The following is a 20,799-nucleotide window of genomic DNA, read 5'->3' as shown; positions in this document are numbered from 1 at the left end:
CATTTGGTATTAAAATGCAGTGATCATTCGCTAATTGGGACACGACCTCATCCCAACTAGCGAATGCCGTTCCCTAATTGGGGCGTTTTGACAAGCGTCAATGTTGTTTACTTTTTGCATTGAACAAAGGAAAATTTTACGCGCCAGAAAATATCGATCCCGCCAAACACGGAAACAAAACGTCAACGCGTTTTTGACATCACATTCTGACGTTTAGCTGCTTTTTAATTGGGTTTCGCCCCAATTAGCGAATCCCCAACTAAAAAGCGCCCCAACTAGAAAAAACCCAATTAGCGAACGTTCACTGTACCCAAGCATGGTATGCCTCAAGTATTCTGGATATAAGTTTTTGGTATTATTTTTTGGTATTTTACCTCTTATGCAAGGCTAAATCATACCAATTTCTGATATCGAGGTCGTCGCTCCTGCTCGGGATGGTATCAATAACAGAATTAAGTATTATTGAGCCAATTTCTCCTGCTTGGGATTGATTGATGCAGCTGCTTACTTCCGGGATCTCGTCCTTCCCAACAGCTTTACTGTTTTTCAGCTCGTTTAGAGCCTTATTAACCTCGTCCAGCGGTGGTGGTTCCACAGCTTGACCGTCGCCGAGTGTGTCCATTTTGCACCTTCATTTTCACCGTTTAACAAATCTTCGAAGTGATCCTTCACCTGGCTGCCACCATAGTCTTGTCTGTCAGCAAATTCCCCTCTCGGTCATTGCACATGGCGGACACTGGCGCAGTCTTATGCCGCGCGCCATTGACAGTTGCGTAAAACCTCCGCATATCGTTTCTATCCATGTTCTCCTGCACTTCAGCTATCACACTCTCTTCGTGTTGCCTTTTTTTTCTGCGGTGGATTCGTTTCTCTTCTGCCATTGCCACACTGTACCGCTCTCTGTTGGGGTACGAGCCACTAGCATTCGACTCCTAGCAACATTTTTTCTCGTCCGTCACTCGCTGGCACTCCTCGTCAAACCAACCATTTAGGTGGCGTCGCTGTGCAGAGCCTAGAGATGTCGCAAATTAATCGATTACTTCGATTAATCGATCCATCATTGTGATAATCGATTAATTTTGAATCGATTTCTACCCAACGATTAATCGATTCTATAATCGACAAGACCAGGGTTGTTAATCGTTATCGCCGATAAAGTTTATTGTGATCAACGTTATCGGTTGCTACGATAACGATGAATCAACTGAATTATTATCGGAGTTCGATAATTTAACGTACGTTAACTCGATAATTTTGCGATAATGGGGTTACTAGATTACGCGAATAAGGTTGGTGTAAAATTTTGACAGAAGCCGAGAATGGAACAAATTGTTTGCAGCTGGTTGATGAGAGTTAATTTTTATTGAAGCGGGGCACTCTGAAATGATTGCTTAATGCCTGCTACTCTACGAAACAATGAGAAGTGAGGTGCTCTAAAGTCTAAACTGTGAGTCATAAAATATTTATATAACTGGGTGCTCCGGATCTTCAAAACAGAAGTTTTATTAATCATGCTAGATTAAACATAAGTATAGGTAGACATTAAAAATCCTCTCAGATTCTCTACTGTGTACAACTGCGACTCTGTAAGAACTTTAATGATTAAACGAAATAATGTTTTGGTCAATTCGATGACCTCCTTGAATCTCAATTTAATTCAGGCGTTCCTGAATATTGTAAGGCGATGTAATATTTTAAAAATAGATATTGAAAATTGTGAATATTTGCACTTTGAACTATAGTACATGTTAAAGTTAACTCGATAATTATCGATAAATCAACGAATACTCGATAACGATAACGTTAATTCAACGCTCACTTTATCGTCAACGAAGCATTATCGTAAAAGCGTTATCGTTATCGAAGTTGGCGTTAAATTAACGATGATAATTTATCGATTAACAACCCTGGACAAGACTCGAAAGTAATCGATTAGTTACTAATCGATTAATCGGGATGTTACGACATCTCTAGCAGTGCCCAACACTTCCTGCGCTGTTGTAGTCACAGCTTCGTGGATATGTTTCCACAATCTGTTGACGTCGTGAGATCCGGTGGCATTTCTTATCCGCTCGTCCAGCTTCTGGTGGTACTGTCAAGCAACTCCTTCAACTGACAAGCGTTGGATATTGAAACCCAAACTTCTTACTGTAAAACGTAAAAATATTCAGGAGCCCTGGAGTTCCATTTTGATATTACCCAAACCAAAATGTTGTCTTGTTTAAAGATGTCATTGAGTTTCAATTTCCAGCGTCGCGTCCTTTAGAACCCTAACAAAAATTCACTTGAAAGCGAAAAAGGTTCCCGGGTACCCTGTAACATAAGGGTTAATGCACGAGAAAAGCATCATCACTGCGAGGTGGATCAATTTGGGTTATTTTAGTGCATCATGGCAATTAGAATGAAATATCGAATTTTAGAAATTGTCAATATTTTTTTCTAATCAACATAATCAAGCGAATTTAGTCGCTAGTAGTAAGATTATTAATCTAGCTTTCCATTGGTATACAAATGTCGGCATAATATAATACCAACTAAGGCTAATGTTATGTACAAAATACAAAAAGGTGCCCACAACCGAACCTCTCCCCCTACTGAATGCATTGACCGATTCGGCCTGTGCAGTGATCTGGAAGCATTGGTCCTGAACTCGAAAACAGGATTTTCAGTGACATAGAAAAAATATGGCTAATCCTTATAAATTATACAAGGATAGTTAATAGATTGAAATTTTACAAAGGCATCATCCCTACCTATCAAATGGTTCAATTCTGAAATAAAAAGAGGTTTGAAAACTGGGAACGTGTCACAGAGAAATATAAATTGCTTCCTCGAAACAAAGAACGTTCCGAACGTGATGTCTATTTTATGGCCACTACAAATCGACACGGAAAATGTAAAGTAAATAAGTCTTCTGGCTGTAGACTAGTTATATGTACATGTGATACTGCGGAATCACATTACCACACACCTACAACACCCAACAGGCTCCAGCCAATGACACGAAGTGCATAATACCATTCATAGCTGGAAAAGCACGCTCTCTGCTGGCGGATATCTCCCTTTCTGCGTTAGTAGCCGAGCATTTCATCGCCAGAATGAGGTGAGTTCGCACACTGGCGGTTAAGCACAAAGAAAATAGACTCATCACATGCTTAACTGTGGAAGTCTTGTATCGCAAACATGAACCTGGCCCAGGAAATGCAGGATCTGGAATCTGGATCCTTTTCCAACCATAGTCTTGATGCAAAGTCGTTGAAAATAAAACAGGAAAAACGTATATATTACCATGGAATAGACAGCGAATATATACTTTTCTAAAACAGATAATAATTCTACGGTCTGATATTCGTTAAACTTAATATTTTTTGTGTAATTCCTGGGTGTGGTTTTATGGGTCTGTTTTCGAATAAATTAGAACAAGGTGTTCAACCTACAGTTTGTTGCACTTAACAAATAAACAATCATAGATAGTTCAATGATCAAAACTTAGAGAATGCAGATTATAAAAGCAATACACCGGAAATTTGACAATATTTCAAATGAGTCAATCCTTGTTATAAAATTCCTTGTGGAAAATTTACGAATACAAATATTTCTCACTTCTGATTTTAAATAAGAAATGTTTTGACACTGTAATGTGAAGAAGAATAAGCCGTGGGTAAAAGTGAACTTGCACAGTCAATAAACGCAGTTTGGAATATCATGGTAGTAAGCAGACAGTTATCAGCTTTAATCCTATAAGCAACCTCGACCTCGTCTCCACGGGTTAAAGCAGACGTTGGGATTGGGAATCTAATGTAGCCATTCCATGCACTTGGTCTTGCCCAATCCTCTCTTCTTTATGGCCATCTTATCAACAGTTGGTGCACCCTGCTTTACATACTTTGTGATGTTTTGACTCCCGCTCGACGAGAAGCTTGTCTGTGCAATGTGCACTGACTGGGGGTTGGAACGGGCGATAATGTTTACGCTTCGTGACGGTGGCGCACACGGCGCGCAGATATGTAGGTCAGACGAATTGGGAGTTTCCAATAATAGCATAGATGGTGATAACTACACGGAGCCAGTGATGTTGGTAAATCACCAAGTTTATCACGTCTGCGTTGCACCACTACTTTGCACAAGTGTCATCCCGGCCAGACAAAGGAAAATGTGGTCACCAGTTGTGGGTGCAATGAGGAGATTATCGGGAGATAGTGTGTAAATGTTTGCCTTCCAATATAATTATCTGTAGAGCAAATTTACACGCCGTTTCCGTGAGCTAATTTGATTCAGTGTAAAAAGTTTTCCAATTCATTCTGATTGAAGATATTTGATATCTTCCTCCTTGTGCTAATAAGCATATTGCCTGCTTCATGATTCACGTAGAACTGTAAGGTAAAAAAAAACATGTGCTATAATTCTCGTGACGGGCATGTTGCCGGAGGGTATGGCGAATAATCGTTACTACACTTCTTTGGGCAGATCTGAAATTTTTCGATTCGAGCTTGAGCTTGATGACGTAGTTGCTACTCCATGATTGACCATAACAATCGTAATTGCACAGAAAACCAATGCATTGCTAGCGACTACCAGGGGCCTGTAGCATAATCGAAATTTTACTAATAATATTAGTAGAGTAGCTTGTAACTTGTATTTTTCTGTTGCATAATGAATCTACAAGTATGAAATTACAAGATTAATATTACAAGTAAACCGCACTAATAATATTAGTGGAATTTACAAGTAACTGTTGCATAAAGAAAATACAAGTAGAAATTATTAGCGTTGGCTTGTAGTTTCTTTTACAAGTATGAATGGTGCTGTAATTTAATTTACAAGTAGCTTTTATTTTATTATGTGCAAAGTGCAAAGTGCTTGTGCAAAGTAATTATGCATCGTTTAATTGTTTTTAACGACTTAACAGAGAAATAAGCTATTATTCTAGTTGCTTCAAATTACCATATAATGAAATACTGTGCACTAAGAATAAATATCTCGTTCCCATATAACACTGAGAATTATGAAAATTTTCAAATGACTTTGGATATAGTAGAAGTACTTTAAATGCTGACATCAAGTATTCAAATGGTGGAGCGCTAAAGATCATTAGCAATTATGCAGTACACAGAAACCCAAAACTACTCAAAAGTAAGTTGTTTTAGCTCAAATCCATACTTTGGACTAATAACCCAACTTTGAGTAAAATGAGTTTCCTAAAACTTAGTAGTTTAACTTAAAAATACATAAATGAAGTTAAAAAAAAGTTTAACTTAATCCACTTAAAACATACTAACCAAAGCTGAGTTTAGTTCACCCAAAGTTGACTTTATTCATCTCAAAATTGAGAATATATTAATTTACTGAAATTTGTATTATTGTATTATTGTACTAAACAATCTCGTTTAAGACCATGCATATTGCTTTATTTATGACAACAATCATGGGAAAGAAAGGAAAACCGGAAAAACTAACTAAATTCTGAGTAGAATTTATTGCGATATTCTCATCAGTTAGTATTTTGAACTAAAAAAGAAATCGTCCAAATTTCATAATCGAATTAGAAGCAAAATCCAAACCCGCATAAGTCTCACAATACACGTAAATTAAACCCGCTTTAAAAACACACAACAAACAAGTCTAGCGGTACGTTCACGTTATTTACAAATCGCCTTAATTAAAACTTAAGTCAATCCCAACGACCACGTAAAAACGACTCCAGTGTGCATTACATTGACTTGGTTAAAAATGTCAATACCATGAAGCCGGCTTAAACCGCGGAATCAATAAATTTACTGAGATAATAATTCGTGTTCCGTGCATACCTATCGCAGTCAAAATATATATTCTATCCACAAATTTGCAAACAAACGTAAACAAATCGTTTACCTCCGCAATGACAGTGAACTGTCGGATGAATTTTGACAGGTAAATGAACCTGACGGACTTGTAATTTCAACCTTACTAATAATACAAGTGCTAATATTATTAGTTGGCAAAACATTATTATGCGACGCAAATTACAAGTACTTGTAATTTGTTGACTTGTAACTTGTAACTTGTAGCTAATATTATTAGTCTGATTATGCTACAGGGCCCAGGTATGGGAAAAATCGGTTCATTTAGCGTTAATCTTTAACTCACCTCTACACACAATCGCAAATTAGGCAAACGTACACGAGCCCTTCCAATATTTTCGATTTCGATTGTCTACCGTTTGGCATCAGTTAGTAACGAATCGTGCCAAAAACAAACAGACAAAATTCATCACCGAATCTTTCCCACAGATAGCAAATGATGCATAGCCGAGTATTCGTTTACATTCGGCTCGTAAACGAATGAAATCGCAATTGAGTGGTGAGTGAGGATTCGGCAGCAAGATTCAGCCCGCAAAACGAATCATTGAGTCTAAATTGAATCAATCTTCTGAGTCCAACTCAGTATTTTCTGCTGCACTCACTACACATCGGTTTATCATCGATTTCTTTTCGCACTATCTTTGGTTTCACTTATTCCTGCTGGGGAGGCACTCAGTAGGTATGAATCGTTTGTTGGTTCGCTGTTGGGTTGATTAGCATTCATTTTGCAATCGTGTGTTCGCTGATGGATAGGGATTTTAAATCTGCGTGGTTCGTGTGAGTGAGTGAGTTTTCCCATAGCTGGCGACTACTAGAACATGAGGAGTAGTATAGGGAAAGATACAAAGTAGGAGAATGGAACCGGACCTGGGATTGAACCCACGTCCTCCTGCGTATGAAGCAGAAGCGGTAGCCATATGACCACTACGCTTGTTAGATCTGAATTTTTTCGATTTGGTGGAAAAAGCTTAAGCAAACTATATTTAGACCGATACAAATATTTGTAACGGCCTTATTATTAGGGGAAAACGTTCAATGCTGTGGTTTGATTGTGGGGACCCTCGAAAGCTTAAAAAAAACTTTCTCTTCTATAAAATGATGGTCCTGAAAAAATAACTGATTTATTTTCAAAAATACGCCTTTCCAATCACAACAACTTTCCAAAATAGGAATCTTTGGAGGAAATTTGATTTGACTGATACTGACGCCATTCATGCGAATAAATTTATCGCAGTGTCTCCCTCCGATGCTCACGCTTTTGATTCCGCTATCGAATTTCTGCCGTCGACAAACGCCATCGTTCTGTCTGTTCTCCGCCACGTATACTTTAACCGTAGATTCTCGAACAAGAATGACACGACACGGGTCTTTTTATGCACAGAGAAAATGAATCGGTGGGGCAAAAGGCCTGTAGCTTACATCAATCTGATGTCCGTGTTGGGAATGCATGAACCAGTTTTAGGAGTGCATGTTTGTTTGTGTTTTGTGTTGGACACAGAACGATCGCGCGGGTAATTGAAATGTCCGGTTCTACCATATCATGAGGCTAACACGTTTACAGTTTTATGACCAGGGAAGACGAGACAATTTTCAACCCGAAAATTTCCTAGACCGGACCAGGAATCAAACCCAGCCACCTTTGACATTTTTCTCTCCCAAAAAACGTTTTGCATGGCTGGCCCATACTGCCCCAATTGGTGGCTCATATTGCCCCGTATAGTCGGGAACACACATTAAAATCAATACATTTTCAAAAGTGCTATCCAACAATTTCCAAACGCATTTTTCATCATTCATCGACGTATTATGAAAGGTAACACTCCGTAGTATAAGACAACTACATTTGAAAGATACATTTTTTAGCTTTTCAGAGCTTTTCCTTACGCGATTTCCTTAGGTGGCCCGTATTGCCCCGATCACCCCTATGGGGCGTATTCGCCACCCCTCGGGCAAGACAAGCAAGGTTCATAAAATATTTTTATGGCTATTTATATCCGTTAAAGGCGAGTCAAATATGGAGTCCACTACTTTTTGAGATTTTTTTCACGCTTTTTTGAATACCTAGTTTATGTACTGTCACAAAATCTTAGACCCCCTTCCCCCCTAAGACCCGCGACGTCATTATTGAACGACCCCTTCTGAGTTTTCTTCTATCGATTATATTTTTTCTTCAAATCTCATCCAATTATTAGTGTGGGTAAACTATTAGGCATTGATGGATATGATTTTTTTTATCAAAACGATTAATTTTAGATTTTAAACCTTAAATTGCTTAAATTCAAGCACTATCTAGAATAAAGGCGAATGTCGCAAATGTATACAAACTGGGATTAAAGCATTATAATATTTTCCATAAAAAACTACAAAATACAACATAATAATATTCAGCGAAAACTGTTGACTTTGTTGAAAAACAGAAAAACAAAAAGGCGAAAACGTATATTTATGTTTACAAATTGGTAATTTCGCCCTGATTTTTGTATAAGCACAGACCGGACGAAACCAACATGTTTTTACAAAACAAGGCGGAAGGTGTTATTTTGTTTAATTTGTTGAAAAACAGTGTTGATAAATCTCTTATTTTAATCAAAAAGGGAAAAAAAACTTCAAAGTATGGATTTTTCCGGAATACAACTACTTCTGGGTATGTAAGTCTAATAACACAGACAAACAGACATAACACATTGAACATTCACTTATCAAATTCATCGTCATTCAAACACTAACGACATCTGTTGATTTTAGTTAGTTGGCGAACCACGAACCAGATGACGGTAATGTGCAAACGACAAACACGAGCAAATCCGATGCGCGCCCCACGAGTGGTCGATTGGCCAACTAATGATTATTTGAATTGACCAGTAAATCAGTGAACGATGGATATTTGTCGAGTGTTATGTCTGTTTGTCTGTGCTAATAATATATCGAGAAAGTGCAACAATGTATGTCTGCTATCAGATGCTGCTGCTGCTTCGATGCCCGATGTGTAGATGCTTCCCATCGCGTTGAAGAAAATGATCTTTCTGAAAATTCAACGTGTCCACGACTACCTCCTATTCCCATTCCGTCAGAATGGTATGAAGAGGTATCTGCCGGTGAAACTCTCGGACTCTCTTTCAACGACGTTTGTACATCTACTCCAAAAAGCACATCAATTATGATGAACCGCTTGATTTGCGATACCCGAGGAAGATTAGGAGAAAATATACGGACGCAGAATGCTATACGAACACTCTGCGAGTGTGTCGCAACATTTCTCAACAACGAAAAACTTTCCAATACGAGCTGGTATCCAGAAATTCCATAACAGTCTCTGCTGGACCATCTCGTGTAGTACTCGGGCCGATTAACGAACAAAACTATATCCGACTATCATATCATCATCAAAGGTATGTTATTCCTATCAGAGGCGCATCCACGTTCCGATTCGTGGGTAGGACAAATTGGAAATGTCGATATGGGTCGATTTCTGGTATAAGCATCAACTTGAATTGATTCGCGCAAACTCGTAGGTATTACAAGCCTAGACTTTGGTATGAGAGTAGCATCACTTCCATCCCTTTCCACAGAGAACTGCATCCGTTACCACAGAGGTGCAAAGAACTCTACAACCTCTCCTAGGTGCCACGGGAGGTTTTGGACGTTAGTGTGAAAAGTTCAACAGTAGGAATCGTTTCGGTATAACGTGAAACACAGAGAGAACTAAGACAGACAGATTAAGGAAGACCTCCTGCTTAAAGGCAGTAGGACAAATATTGTTTTTCCAAGATTGTGTAAGGATTGCTTAGGAGCATGACATATACATCTTTGAATTCATACGATTATCGAACATTTTTACAAGCTTCCAGTAGAGGTCATGAATCACAGAAATTTGTAAAATATTCAATGTGCAATCAATTTATTTGATTTTTTTTATTAACATTCAGCAATGGTTATGGATCTATCGATTTAAAGCAAACATCCAAGAAATCGTATGATTGTCTAAGAATCTTTATGGAAGCTCAGAATTTATGACGGAGCAGCATTTTTTTTTCGTGGGCTGCTAATAATCCATTTAGGGCTCAATCACCAATTACATAACGCTTAAAGGGGTGGGTGGGTACACAATATTACGTTACAAAATGTTACAGTTTGTCTAGGGGGTGGGTGGGTTTGTTTAGTTCTGTTACGAGTAACATTTATTGTAATAAAAGAATATAAAAATTGAAATGTCTTATTAAATTAATATTTGACAGTATTATTATGTATGAAGTAAGTTGAGGAAGAGCTCACTAAAAATACCAATTTATCATTTTTGTGAATTTTAGTAAGACGTTATGCATCACAGATTGGGGTGGATGGGTATTAAGGGAATGTTACAAACAAGTCACGGAGGGGTGGGTGGGAGTTCAAATCTGTGTTTTTTGCATTATGTAATTTGTGAATGAGCCCTTTATTTATCATAACCTTCAAAGTTTTAACAACTTTTCTTTTACCTCTGGAAAACTTTTAGACCAAAGATATTTTTGATCATTTAGTAATCTGAGCTCGATCATTTAGAAGTTTGTCAATAACTCAATCCAGAGGCTGAATTCCAAAATGTGTAGTATTGTGAACTTCTAGTGCGAAGGTTTCCTACAACTCTGCCTAATAGTTCGTTGTTTGCACGAGTTGTAGCAACTAAAACTAAATAGTTGATATTTTGTTATTATCTATTATAAGTTACTGCAACTAGCGCTTTAACTTCGTTATTAGTGAAATTCAAAGAATGATTTGTTAGGCAGAGTTGTAGAAAAACCTTCACGCTAAAGGCCAGCGTACAACACATTTTGGAATTTTGCCTGTGGAATGAGTTATTGACAAACTACTGAATGATCGAGCCCAGATTACTAAATGATCGAAACATCCTTGCTTTAAACATCCTGAGCGTTATCGGGATTATAAAGCGCCTTAAGTCCTGAATGAACAGGTCCTGAAGAACAATCAGTACTCTATTCCTCTGGAATTCCAGAAACGAAAATGATTATTCTAAAGACTCCGATCAACTTAATTAACTTAACACATAAATACTTGCAGTCAATGACTTCATCTGTTCTTATCATAATCATGGGTAGGACAATGCTTTGACTGTTTCACCCAGGCAAATTCATTCGTAGGACATGTCCTACCTGTCTCACCCACTCCCGGCGCCACTGTATCCTATAGAAACTTAATGCTCGTGTAAATCCCTCCAATAATATGTATTTTGTTTCAAATCCGACGAACGAATCCAGAAAACGACTCATTCTTCTTATGGAAAACTACCTCATGATTGTCTCAAACCTCGTAGTTCTTCCGAAAGATCTCCTACCGCTGGTGATGTCAAATCGTTCCATGTTAAAAACGATCTGACACGTAATTATGCTGGCAATAATCATCAACGTATGTATTCTTCGTCCGCTTCCGTCGAAGCGAACACCCGTGACAGGTCTCTTCGATCGTCGAGTCACAATATCGAAAATGATAACTACAAACTTCACAGCAACGTTGAGTGAGTATCAACCGTACAGTATTAAGAAAGATCGTTATAACAGTACGACACGTCAGCAACAAATCCAAATCAGTAGACTGTAGATGAACTATGTACTATTGAACAATTTTCTCAAAACGTGTCTCCCGTATCTAAAACCTCATGTTTACCGAAATATGCTAGCATGCTAGTTGCAAATAACGAGACCAAATATCTCGATTTGGAAAATGATCGTCGATGTGCCTTGTGACGGGCAGGGCTCCGAAGTTCACACCGTTATAAATGATGAAATCGCAAAGCATTATGATGAATCCAGTAGTCATCCAGATATGCCTTCCAATATTTCCAACTCGAGACAAAGTCAGTCCACGTCTTCAGTTCATCAGAGTCTAGAAAAACTCATACGTGCTCTCCTAGCTCTCATGATATCGAACCACATCAGGCTAATGACAGTGCAAATGGCAAGGCTGCACATAACAACTCTGAAAAATTGGATTCTGGATCTGACGAAGATCAAGAAGTGCGTATTGGAGATTTAACGAGTTTATAGTTGAAGAATATTTCGAGAAGTACCATAACTTAACGCTAATGATTGAAGATGATGAGCAAAATAACATGGAAGAAAATCGTGGTAAGTAATGAAACGATCTTCTCAAAGATAAACATAAAACCCATTATATTTTTCAGTGACTTATTAATTATTAATATTTTTTTTAGGAGCTAAACTAAATTACTTTATTCTATTGATCAAAACAATTATATTATTATGTATGATACTGCCATCCGTCTTTTTATTTAATCTTTTCAGAAATCAAGAAGTCTATTTCTCGATCTTTGAACCAGAATGAAGCATATTCCCCGATCTAAACCAGAATATCTCTTGAAGAGCTAGTGGTTTTCTAACTCTGAAGGCATAAATCTAAAACCAGCTGGCGTTGAAGGAAGGTCCTTTCTCGTCCAGGACATGGAATTGAAACTTGGTGAGAGAATTCCATTATATATATTTACCAAATTATATTGAAACTAAATGATTATATAGGTACCATAAAAAACCCTCAGGGCACCCGATTGAAGCGATTTGGATAGGAAGAGTGGAATCGCCAACTTCCTATTGTTAACATCTCGTGGATAAAGGGCGGGCTCTTCTCCCCATCTATTGGGTCAATCTGGGAAACGAGGGCTAGATTATAATACTGTATGTACGAACTTTCTTCTGGAAGGAGATTCTCTATTGATCCCGTGGATTCGCATAAGTGTCTCTGCATATGGAACCACCCCACCCATTTTTGGCCCTTCATACAGGAGTCTGATGAAATACAAACAGTAGTATGATCATGATCAAATCGTTTGTCAGATATGGCCAGTGCTATCGGCAGGTGCCTTGCTACAATAGATGGTAGTATCATCATCATCATAAACTAAATTACTTTATTCTAGGTAAACAACAACCTTTAGCTATAGCAAATTGTGGAGATCTGGGCTTTGAAGAAATTGTCTGTCACATCTTGATGGTACCCTAAGAAGCATAAAACCAATCAACGGAAAATCTTGCATAATGCGCAGATGCGAGGTCTTGAACAGGGCTTGAACAGGGCAGAAATCTCTCAATAGATAACGAACAACGATAAAAGAGAGGCAAAAACCTCTCCGAATCATAACAAGCCATGAAAACAAAACTATCGCACTTGTATATAAGTGTGAAAAAACTGATTCGGATAGGTGGCCCCCAACGATGGGGTTTGATAAAACGCTTTTTGCCTTTCTCGTACAACAAAGTTGTACCGAGGCATAAGGACGTTAGCCATAATACCTTCTTTATGTCGTGGGCTGTTTTTGGGGCATTTTATGCTTAACATCCTTCATGCCTAACGTACTCATGCCTAATGTCCTTATACCGGTACCGGTTCGCGTGACAAAACATCTAGTTTGTTCTAGTTTGTGACCAACATCTAGTTTGCTTGGACCTAGCAGCCAAGGTACCGGTACTATAAGTGTCAAACGACCAAGTTATAGCATATTCAGATTACGCCATTTATGATCATAAATATCATAATAAACAACACCCTGATACCATCCCCATACATTCAATTTTCTTTCTCCGCTTTAACACGATATTTATTACGATAAATAATCTAATCGTTATCTGAATAGGCTATTAAGCTTATTGAAGCATATTTTGGCAGAATAATTTCAATGGTTACAGCGCCACTAGCGTTCTATTACTGCTTTACTGTAAAAACCTTCTGAAATTTTTCAAAAATTCCTTGGGATTTTTTAGGAACTCATTCAGAAGTATCTTAAGAAAAACCGGATATTTTGCTTTTAGGAATTCTTTGGAAATACTTTGAGAATACCTTCAGAAACTCCTATGAAAAATCTATTCGGGAATCCTTCGGCTATTTTTTCAAGAATTCCTTTAGCAAAAATCTTTCACAAATCACTCTACACTTTTTTTTTGAAAATCCCTTAAGGTTCCCTTTCGGGAATTTCTTAAAGAAATCATACGAAAAATCGTCCGGAAATTCGTTTTGAAATTCCTCCGGGAATTCTTTTCGGTTTTTATCTTGGAAATTCCTCCAGAAATAATTTAGAAAATTGCTTATCATTCTTATGGACACTCTTTTAGTGATTTCTTTGAATAAATCCTTGGAAAACTGATCCCGAAATTCTTTCGAAAGTTCCTCCAGGAATTGCTTTGAAAAATTCTTACTAATTTAGTATTTTTTAATATATTCCAGAAAAAATTCCGAGGGAATACTCAAAAGAATTTACAAAGCAATCTCTGATTGATTTCCCGAATGAATTTTACCAAGAATAACTTCGGAAATTCTCCAGGATTTTTTTAGAAGATGACAAAACGTTTTTTTGCGGAACAACAATCCATTAACGTTCACTACATTTTCAATAGATTTGATTGGTATATTTATTCAAATATTTTTAAGGATTTCTTTTGAGAGAATTTCACTCATGATCACCGGGTATTGAAATTTCTCGGATTATGTCAGGAACTTCCTGATAACTCCAGGTGTTTTCCAGGTTTTTACAGGTAGTAGACACCCTGTTAAAGTTATTAGGTGCTATTAGTATACTTTTTATCGAGATAATAACAAATGTTTTCCAAATCAGCTTGATATCCATTTTGATATCTATGCAAAATGTGTTTTGTATTTCTTCGCAGGTTTTAAATTCAAGGCGTTTAATTTCGCGATCGTATTTCCGGACGGGTTCGTGTTTGCAAGGACATGTTTTTGTCAACTTTTGATGTTAAGTACAAAAAGGTCCGTCTGTTGGAGGAAAAAGAGTTGATCGGCCGATGAATCACAGCGGATGACTTGCGATCGCAGAATGGGAAGCACAAAACTCTTTCTGACGAGGATGGCGAATACGTTTCCGAGCACATTCGTTCGTTTCCGGCTTATTCTTCTCATTATACTCGAGAAAAGTCGTCGAAGCTTAATTTAAATTCTGATCTATCAGTGATGAAGATGCATGGCCTGTATGCGAAAAAATGAACATTAGTTTTAGATAGCCTAAAATGGACACGTGTGGCGAATGTGATAAATTTGCTATTACACTAAAACAATCCAGCGGTGAACAGAAATCGTACACTGAACCAATTCATCCTCCTTGAATTGACTGATTTGTCATTACCCCTGTCGGTATAATGAAAAAGTCATACCGAAAAACCTATGACGAATCAAAGCGTATGACAAAATATGCTGATTTCAAAACATCAATCAGCCGAGCAGCGGATGATTTTCATACGGGTTACGAATTACCTATCAGCTTCGTATCGTATGATGCGAAACCATCAGAAATTCATTCTGAAAATAAGCGCTAAACGATTTGAGCTTGCCCCACAACGCAATGCATTTGATGATTAACTGAACTTTCCTCGATATGTTTTATAATGGAACTGGTGGTAGTCCATCATGACGCCATTTTTCATAAACCTTTGCGAGTTGAACATAGCAGCTGGACCAACATCGTTGATGATTTCATCACAGGGGTCTAAATACTACCATTTTTAATTGTTTAATTGCTGGACTATTTATTTTTTGAGGTAAGTCATGGCACAATGTTTCGTTGAGAACAAGTTAATAAAAGTTGAATTTCATTTGTTCAATTCACATTAGGTAAAACCACGTAGAACCGCATTGACCGGAATGTTTGAATCGATTATGTTAATGGTAAGTACAAAGCTAAATCGCTTTAGCTTGAACATAAGCTTATTTTTTCGTAAAATCTTCTACAAAGGAAATGGCTTATGCTAAGGGACGTTGTATGTCTCATGAGCAGGCTTGTAAAATGTCATCTGCATGTCATTTGACTAATTTGTTCATAACTTTCTTTAGAAGCCAAATTTATTCCATAATTTTAGATGTACTCATAACGCTTGAGTAGGGCTATATTTTTGTCCAAGGGTACATTACTCTAAATATAACATCTGAGGCTGGAGAGTAAAAACTGTCCAAAATGTCACGTGTCATTTGACATAATGTCATTTGAATGACATTTTACCTCCCACGCCCCAGATTACATATTTACAGCAATGTCTTGTTAGACAAAGTTGTAGGCACATTTAAGCGCTATAAGTTCGCTATCATGAATTGATAGCTACCTTCTGGAAAAAGTTCTGGGAAAATTATACAAACGAATGCAAATGACATTTTACAACACTGCTCATGAGCCTTAGATCAATCTTTAGCCATCTCTAGCATTGTTTCGTCGAGTTTTTCAAAAAATCCATAGAGGATTTAGCTGCTTTACCGACGGCGTTCGGCCCCGAAAGCCTCGAACACAATACAGCAGAATTATTGCCGTTCTGATGCGGCGGGATTAACCTTATTTCTTCTTTTCCCTGCCACGTATATTGCGGATCCCGAGGCGGATCCGATACATTTTGTTTGGACATTTTTTTAGATGAATAGTGTGCGTTATTTGTAACATATTTCGTCCTACGTATAGTATACATAAGTATACATAAAGGCTATAAGATCACTCCAAAACCGAACTTTTGATAGAAGGCTCGGAGACCCATAGTGTTATATACCAATCGACTCAGCTCGACGAATTGAGGTGATGTCTGTATGTGTGTGTACAAAAATGTGAGACACACTTTTTGGTACTTAGCATTATCTGATTTGCTCACAACAAGTTGCAATCAACGCAGATTGTGGTCTTGTTGTTTCCTTTTGAAAATTGGTTCGATCGGCCATTGCGTTCGAAAGTTATTCAAAAAACATTGTTTTTTTGCTAAGGGTCCCTCCTTGGAAAAAAAATTCAAAATCGGAAAAAAAACATTTCTACAGAAACCGCTGCGATGTACTCAAATGACAGCAAATAGACATAAATTGAGGGAAAAAGTAAAATCTATATCCTCCTAAAGTGCAAATTTGACCTCTCCCATATGTTTTACTTATTTATAATGCGCGAGGAAGGCACCACCAACGCTAGGTGGATTAATTTGGGTTTTTTCTTTCTTTTTCTTTATATTAAAATAAGTTTACATTTTCTTTGAGGCAATATAACTCACGAACGGGTTGACCAATTTGTACGCTTTTCTCACTATTCGTCGATTCGTCTTGGGATCAGCTGTGTTTGTGGTAATACTAAGAGTTGATCAATTTGACGTGGAAAATTGTCAAAATGCAACGGTTTCATGAGTTTAGAACAAAGCCAACAAGCTCGAACTGAAATCGATCTATAGTGCGACGCTGGAATCAACTGAATTATTCACAGATCAAATTTAAAATCCGAGTGAGATCGGACAGATTCGCCTAGTAATAACATATACAAAACATGACTTTGACAACATTATATGTTACTACTGTGGTCGGGTTGGGATCTGACGACCAAACTGGCACAACCTCACACAACCCTACTTCATTGAGCGCCGTTGCTTATGAAGCAAGTGTGTAGGAGCCGAACAATACTAAATACTCATCCTACTTGGTTGACATGTGTACAAAAATACATTTGAGAGAGTTAGTCTGAAAATGTATTGCGAGAGATCGGCTGGTAAGTGGTATCTGGTGCTGGGAATTTGGTTTCATCAGTACCCGCTAAGCTGCGGTGGACGACGTACGTCCTTCGTAGCTTAAAAGGGAAAGCACCTGTCATGCGAACTGGGGTCGTGGGATCAAACCCCACCGAAGGGGCGGTTACCCCCCAATACCTTTTTCGAACTAAATCTATCACATGTTGTACATATGCATAATCAAGTTTCAGACATAGTAATTAATTTCCACACCGGGTGGCTTAATACCCGGCATATAGGCAATTAACTTTGAATGTACTGAACATTATATGTATTTAACGGCGCATATATATCACGTAAAAAACTGATTGGATGTACCTGTTAAAATCGCAAACATGTTCATTCAACAACGAAATATCGAATATTGGAATGAAAGAAAAACTTCCATGAACGTACAAAGATTTTTGTAAAACAAATTTGAGAAAATGGAAGGGTATTTTGGATTACCGATTCTGAATAACCCATAATAATAAATAACAAGATTTGAAAAAAAACAGCAGTACCAACTACAACGGGAGTTAGCTCTCTGCTCTATTAATTATCCAACAAGCTCATTATGGGGGCTCCATGGCTGTGTGGTTGTTGTCGACAGGCATTCAATCGCATTGTGCTGCGGAGTGTGGGTTCGATTTCTACCTCAGTCGCAAACTGTTTCGTAAGAAAAAAGTTTTCGGGGTGCCAATAGACGGTTGCATACTGGTCCCGTTGTCTAGTGATTCCTTAAAAAAAACGAAATGCTCTATGGAAGCATTAAACTTGTAGTGTCTCAAATTAAAAATAATTTCCTGTACTATTATAAAAGTATTAAGGTTGATATTCGAAGAATTTTTTATCATTTCTATCAAAGTTCAATACCCCATGAGACCAGTCAAGGAACCCCAGGGGTACATGTACTCCAGGTTGAGAACCGCTGTGATAGATAATGAAAAAGCTCATGATATTTTTTTATTGTTTGTCGGTATTTCAGTTAGATTAAGTTAGATCATTCAAAATATAACTTATTATCATTGCATTTCGAAGACAAACATTACAGATATATAATTATTTATCTATGAATCCATTATATGTATGTATATACTAGCATAAGCTGCTATTATGTTTGGTATGGAGAAACAAACCGAATCAACCGTAGCAAATGTAAGCCTCGACTAAAACTAACAGTTCTGCAATCAAACCAAGCCGAGAACTTTGTCCACGAAACAGAAATATTCCATGCGAGCGAGTAATAATTCGTACTTAAACAGAGTGATGCTACCAATTAGAATAAGTAACAAAGCTCAAAAGCTGAAAAAAGAGTCAATTATTGGTGCATGCACAACCAGCCAGAATGCCAGGTCAATAACAAATAACATGATGAGCTTACGAAGTGTGGCAGTAACTGGTAATGAAAATTACCGCGTTTTACTTCTTCTGATTTTTTTTACTCATGACTATACCAATGTATACGCATTAGGGCACCCCTCAAAAACCTACTTACAAGGGGGATCCAATGTACTTAAATTTCAGTAAGAAATTTCAAATGAATGAGAAAGTAATATGACTTGAGCACAGATTCTCTAAACACCTCCATGTAGGTCAATTTGATTTTAAATAAAATTGAATACAATTATGTGAGGACGTGACGTATACGCTATTTTGCGATGTTAGTGTTAAAGAAGACAACACATCGTCCTACTCTTTAACAGCGAAATGGAAACCTGTATGTTGTAATTTCGCGCATACGTCACTTTTCCAGATTTCTGCCATAATGAATTATTTGTACGTAGTTTTCAGTGGCAATAGTTTTTAATATAACACAATTTGAAAGCTGTGTAGAAGCACATCATACTGCCGGCGTAAGTAATTGCCTCAACACTTTATCACCAGAGATTTTTGCTACACCCTAATGCGAAAGTAAAAGAGGGGAGCTTAATGGAATACGGACCAAGAGGAAGAAGCTGGAAGCGAAGTAGCTAATAGTGGTACCTGAATATTGCGTCGTAGAACAGCAACATCCTTCGAGAAGGAATATGAGGGAGTTGAATAAAGAAACTATTACTCAATCTGGACCGGAAGTTCGACACAATGTCGTTCCTGGGAAATATATTGACGCGATACCAACAAGTTTCTTTGTTCTTCTGGGGGAGAAACACTTTGTTCTTATTATTACGTCTGGATTGAAATGAGGGGTTGGGTGTAGGTCTGGGGTTAATGATCTCTGGACAGAAATGGGCCTAAATATTTCATAGAAGTTGAATGGTATTCTACAAATTAAGCATTTTTCGCCACTAACCTCGAATCTATTTCTGGATACTGCTTGGCTCATTTTGTCTGCACTTTTCATATTACCTCGCTGCTGCGCCTTTACCCTTTTCGTAGATCGGCGGCCAGAACGGCGTTTCTGAATGATTTTGGAGTCGTCTACACCCCAGCGCTCCAGCTTAGATTTCACAGAAAAAGCTTCTTCTTCTGACACGTTCTTTGTGTCGCAATTCCTCAAGATGAAATTCTATCAGACACTAATTCACTGCAAATCTTCCTTTGATGTTCATAAAATTTTATGACGTACAGCAATGGTTCCACAATTTTGTTTGCACTTTCAGCTTTTCAGCATTCAATCAATTGATTAATTTCATTGTGGAATTTCCGAAACTGCGTGGTTCTGTTGAGCTTTCACTATTGGCACCCCACCAATCCCATCGGGAAGTAAAAACCTATTCTTTATTCTGACAGGAAAATTTAAACCTATCACAGGTTCTCACAATTCAATATGGCGAAGTTTATTTTTTTATATTTTCTCTTCTCTCCGCTTATTTTCTTTTTTGTTGTTGCTCTGCTGCCAATATATAACTGCTGTTATTCACGAATACCATCACCATCATTACCCACCAGCTCGAGAATTTGAACCCAGAGCACTTCGCACTTCGTTTCACTACGAGAACGGAACCAAGCTACTGGCCAGTCGGGCTGTCAATTTGCGAGAACCCACCCAACTCAATAACAAAAACATCCAAAGTTGCTTACCAACACTGTCGGCATATATAGACATCAGGGCTACTACAGGAGAGGTAACTGATTTATGCTCCCCAGCTTTCAGTGGTATTCAAGCTTTTACATAGAAAATTGAGTTCTCGATATTCATTCATAAATCCTTTGTTTGTTCATTCATCCTTTCTTATGATTCAATTGATAACCAGTAGGTTATTTGCAATTGATTTATTAGAATAAAAAAATCAAAATGTAGACATCAAAAGGATTACTATACATAACTAATTGTTCTAGGTTTTATAAGATTTTATAAGGATCAACGTCAATTTTTATACTCATTTTCTGTATAAAATCACATGAAACCAGTATTAAATTATATGTTTCGTATTTCGTATTTTTCCAGTTAATCTAAATTTCAAATATTTAGTTATCGTGAACTAGTTTTTAGGTATAATCAAACATTC

The 20,799-nt window shown here is 37.6% G+C and overlaps 1 protein-coding gene across 1 annotated transcript in view; it reads right to left on the bottom strand.

The window, feature by feature from the left end:
* LOC134212372 (F-box/LRR-repeat protein 20) overlaps positions 1–20,322 on the bottom strand; it is a 34,316-nt gene extending 13,994 nt beyond the window's left edge. The window contains exon 1 of the mRNA XM_062690149.1: positions 19,641–20,322. Coding sequence (XP_062546133.1) covers positions 19,641–19,691 — 51 coding nt within the window. The 5' untranslated portion in view covers positions 19,692–20,322. The remainder of the gene's footprint in view (positions 1–19,640) is intronic.
* Between the last annotated feature and the right edge of the window lie 477 nt (positions 20,323–20,799).

The sequence above is a fragment of the Armigeres subalbatus genome, chromosome 2 (assembly GCF_024139115.2).
Source record: "Armigeres subalbatus isolate Guangzhou_Male chromosome 2, GZ_Asu_2, whole genome shotgun sequence".
In the NCBI taxonomy this organism is placed as follows: Eukaryota; Metazoa; Arthropoda; class Insecta; order Diptera; family Culicidae; genus Armigeres; species Armigeres subalbatus.
This window is presented reverse-complemented; position numbering and strand designations above follow the sequence as displayed.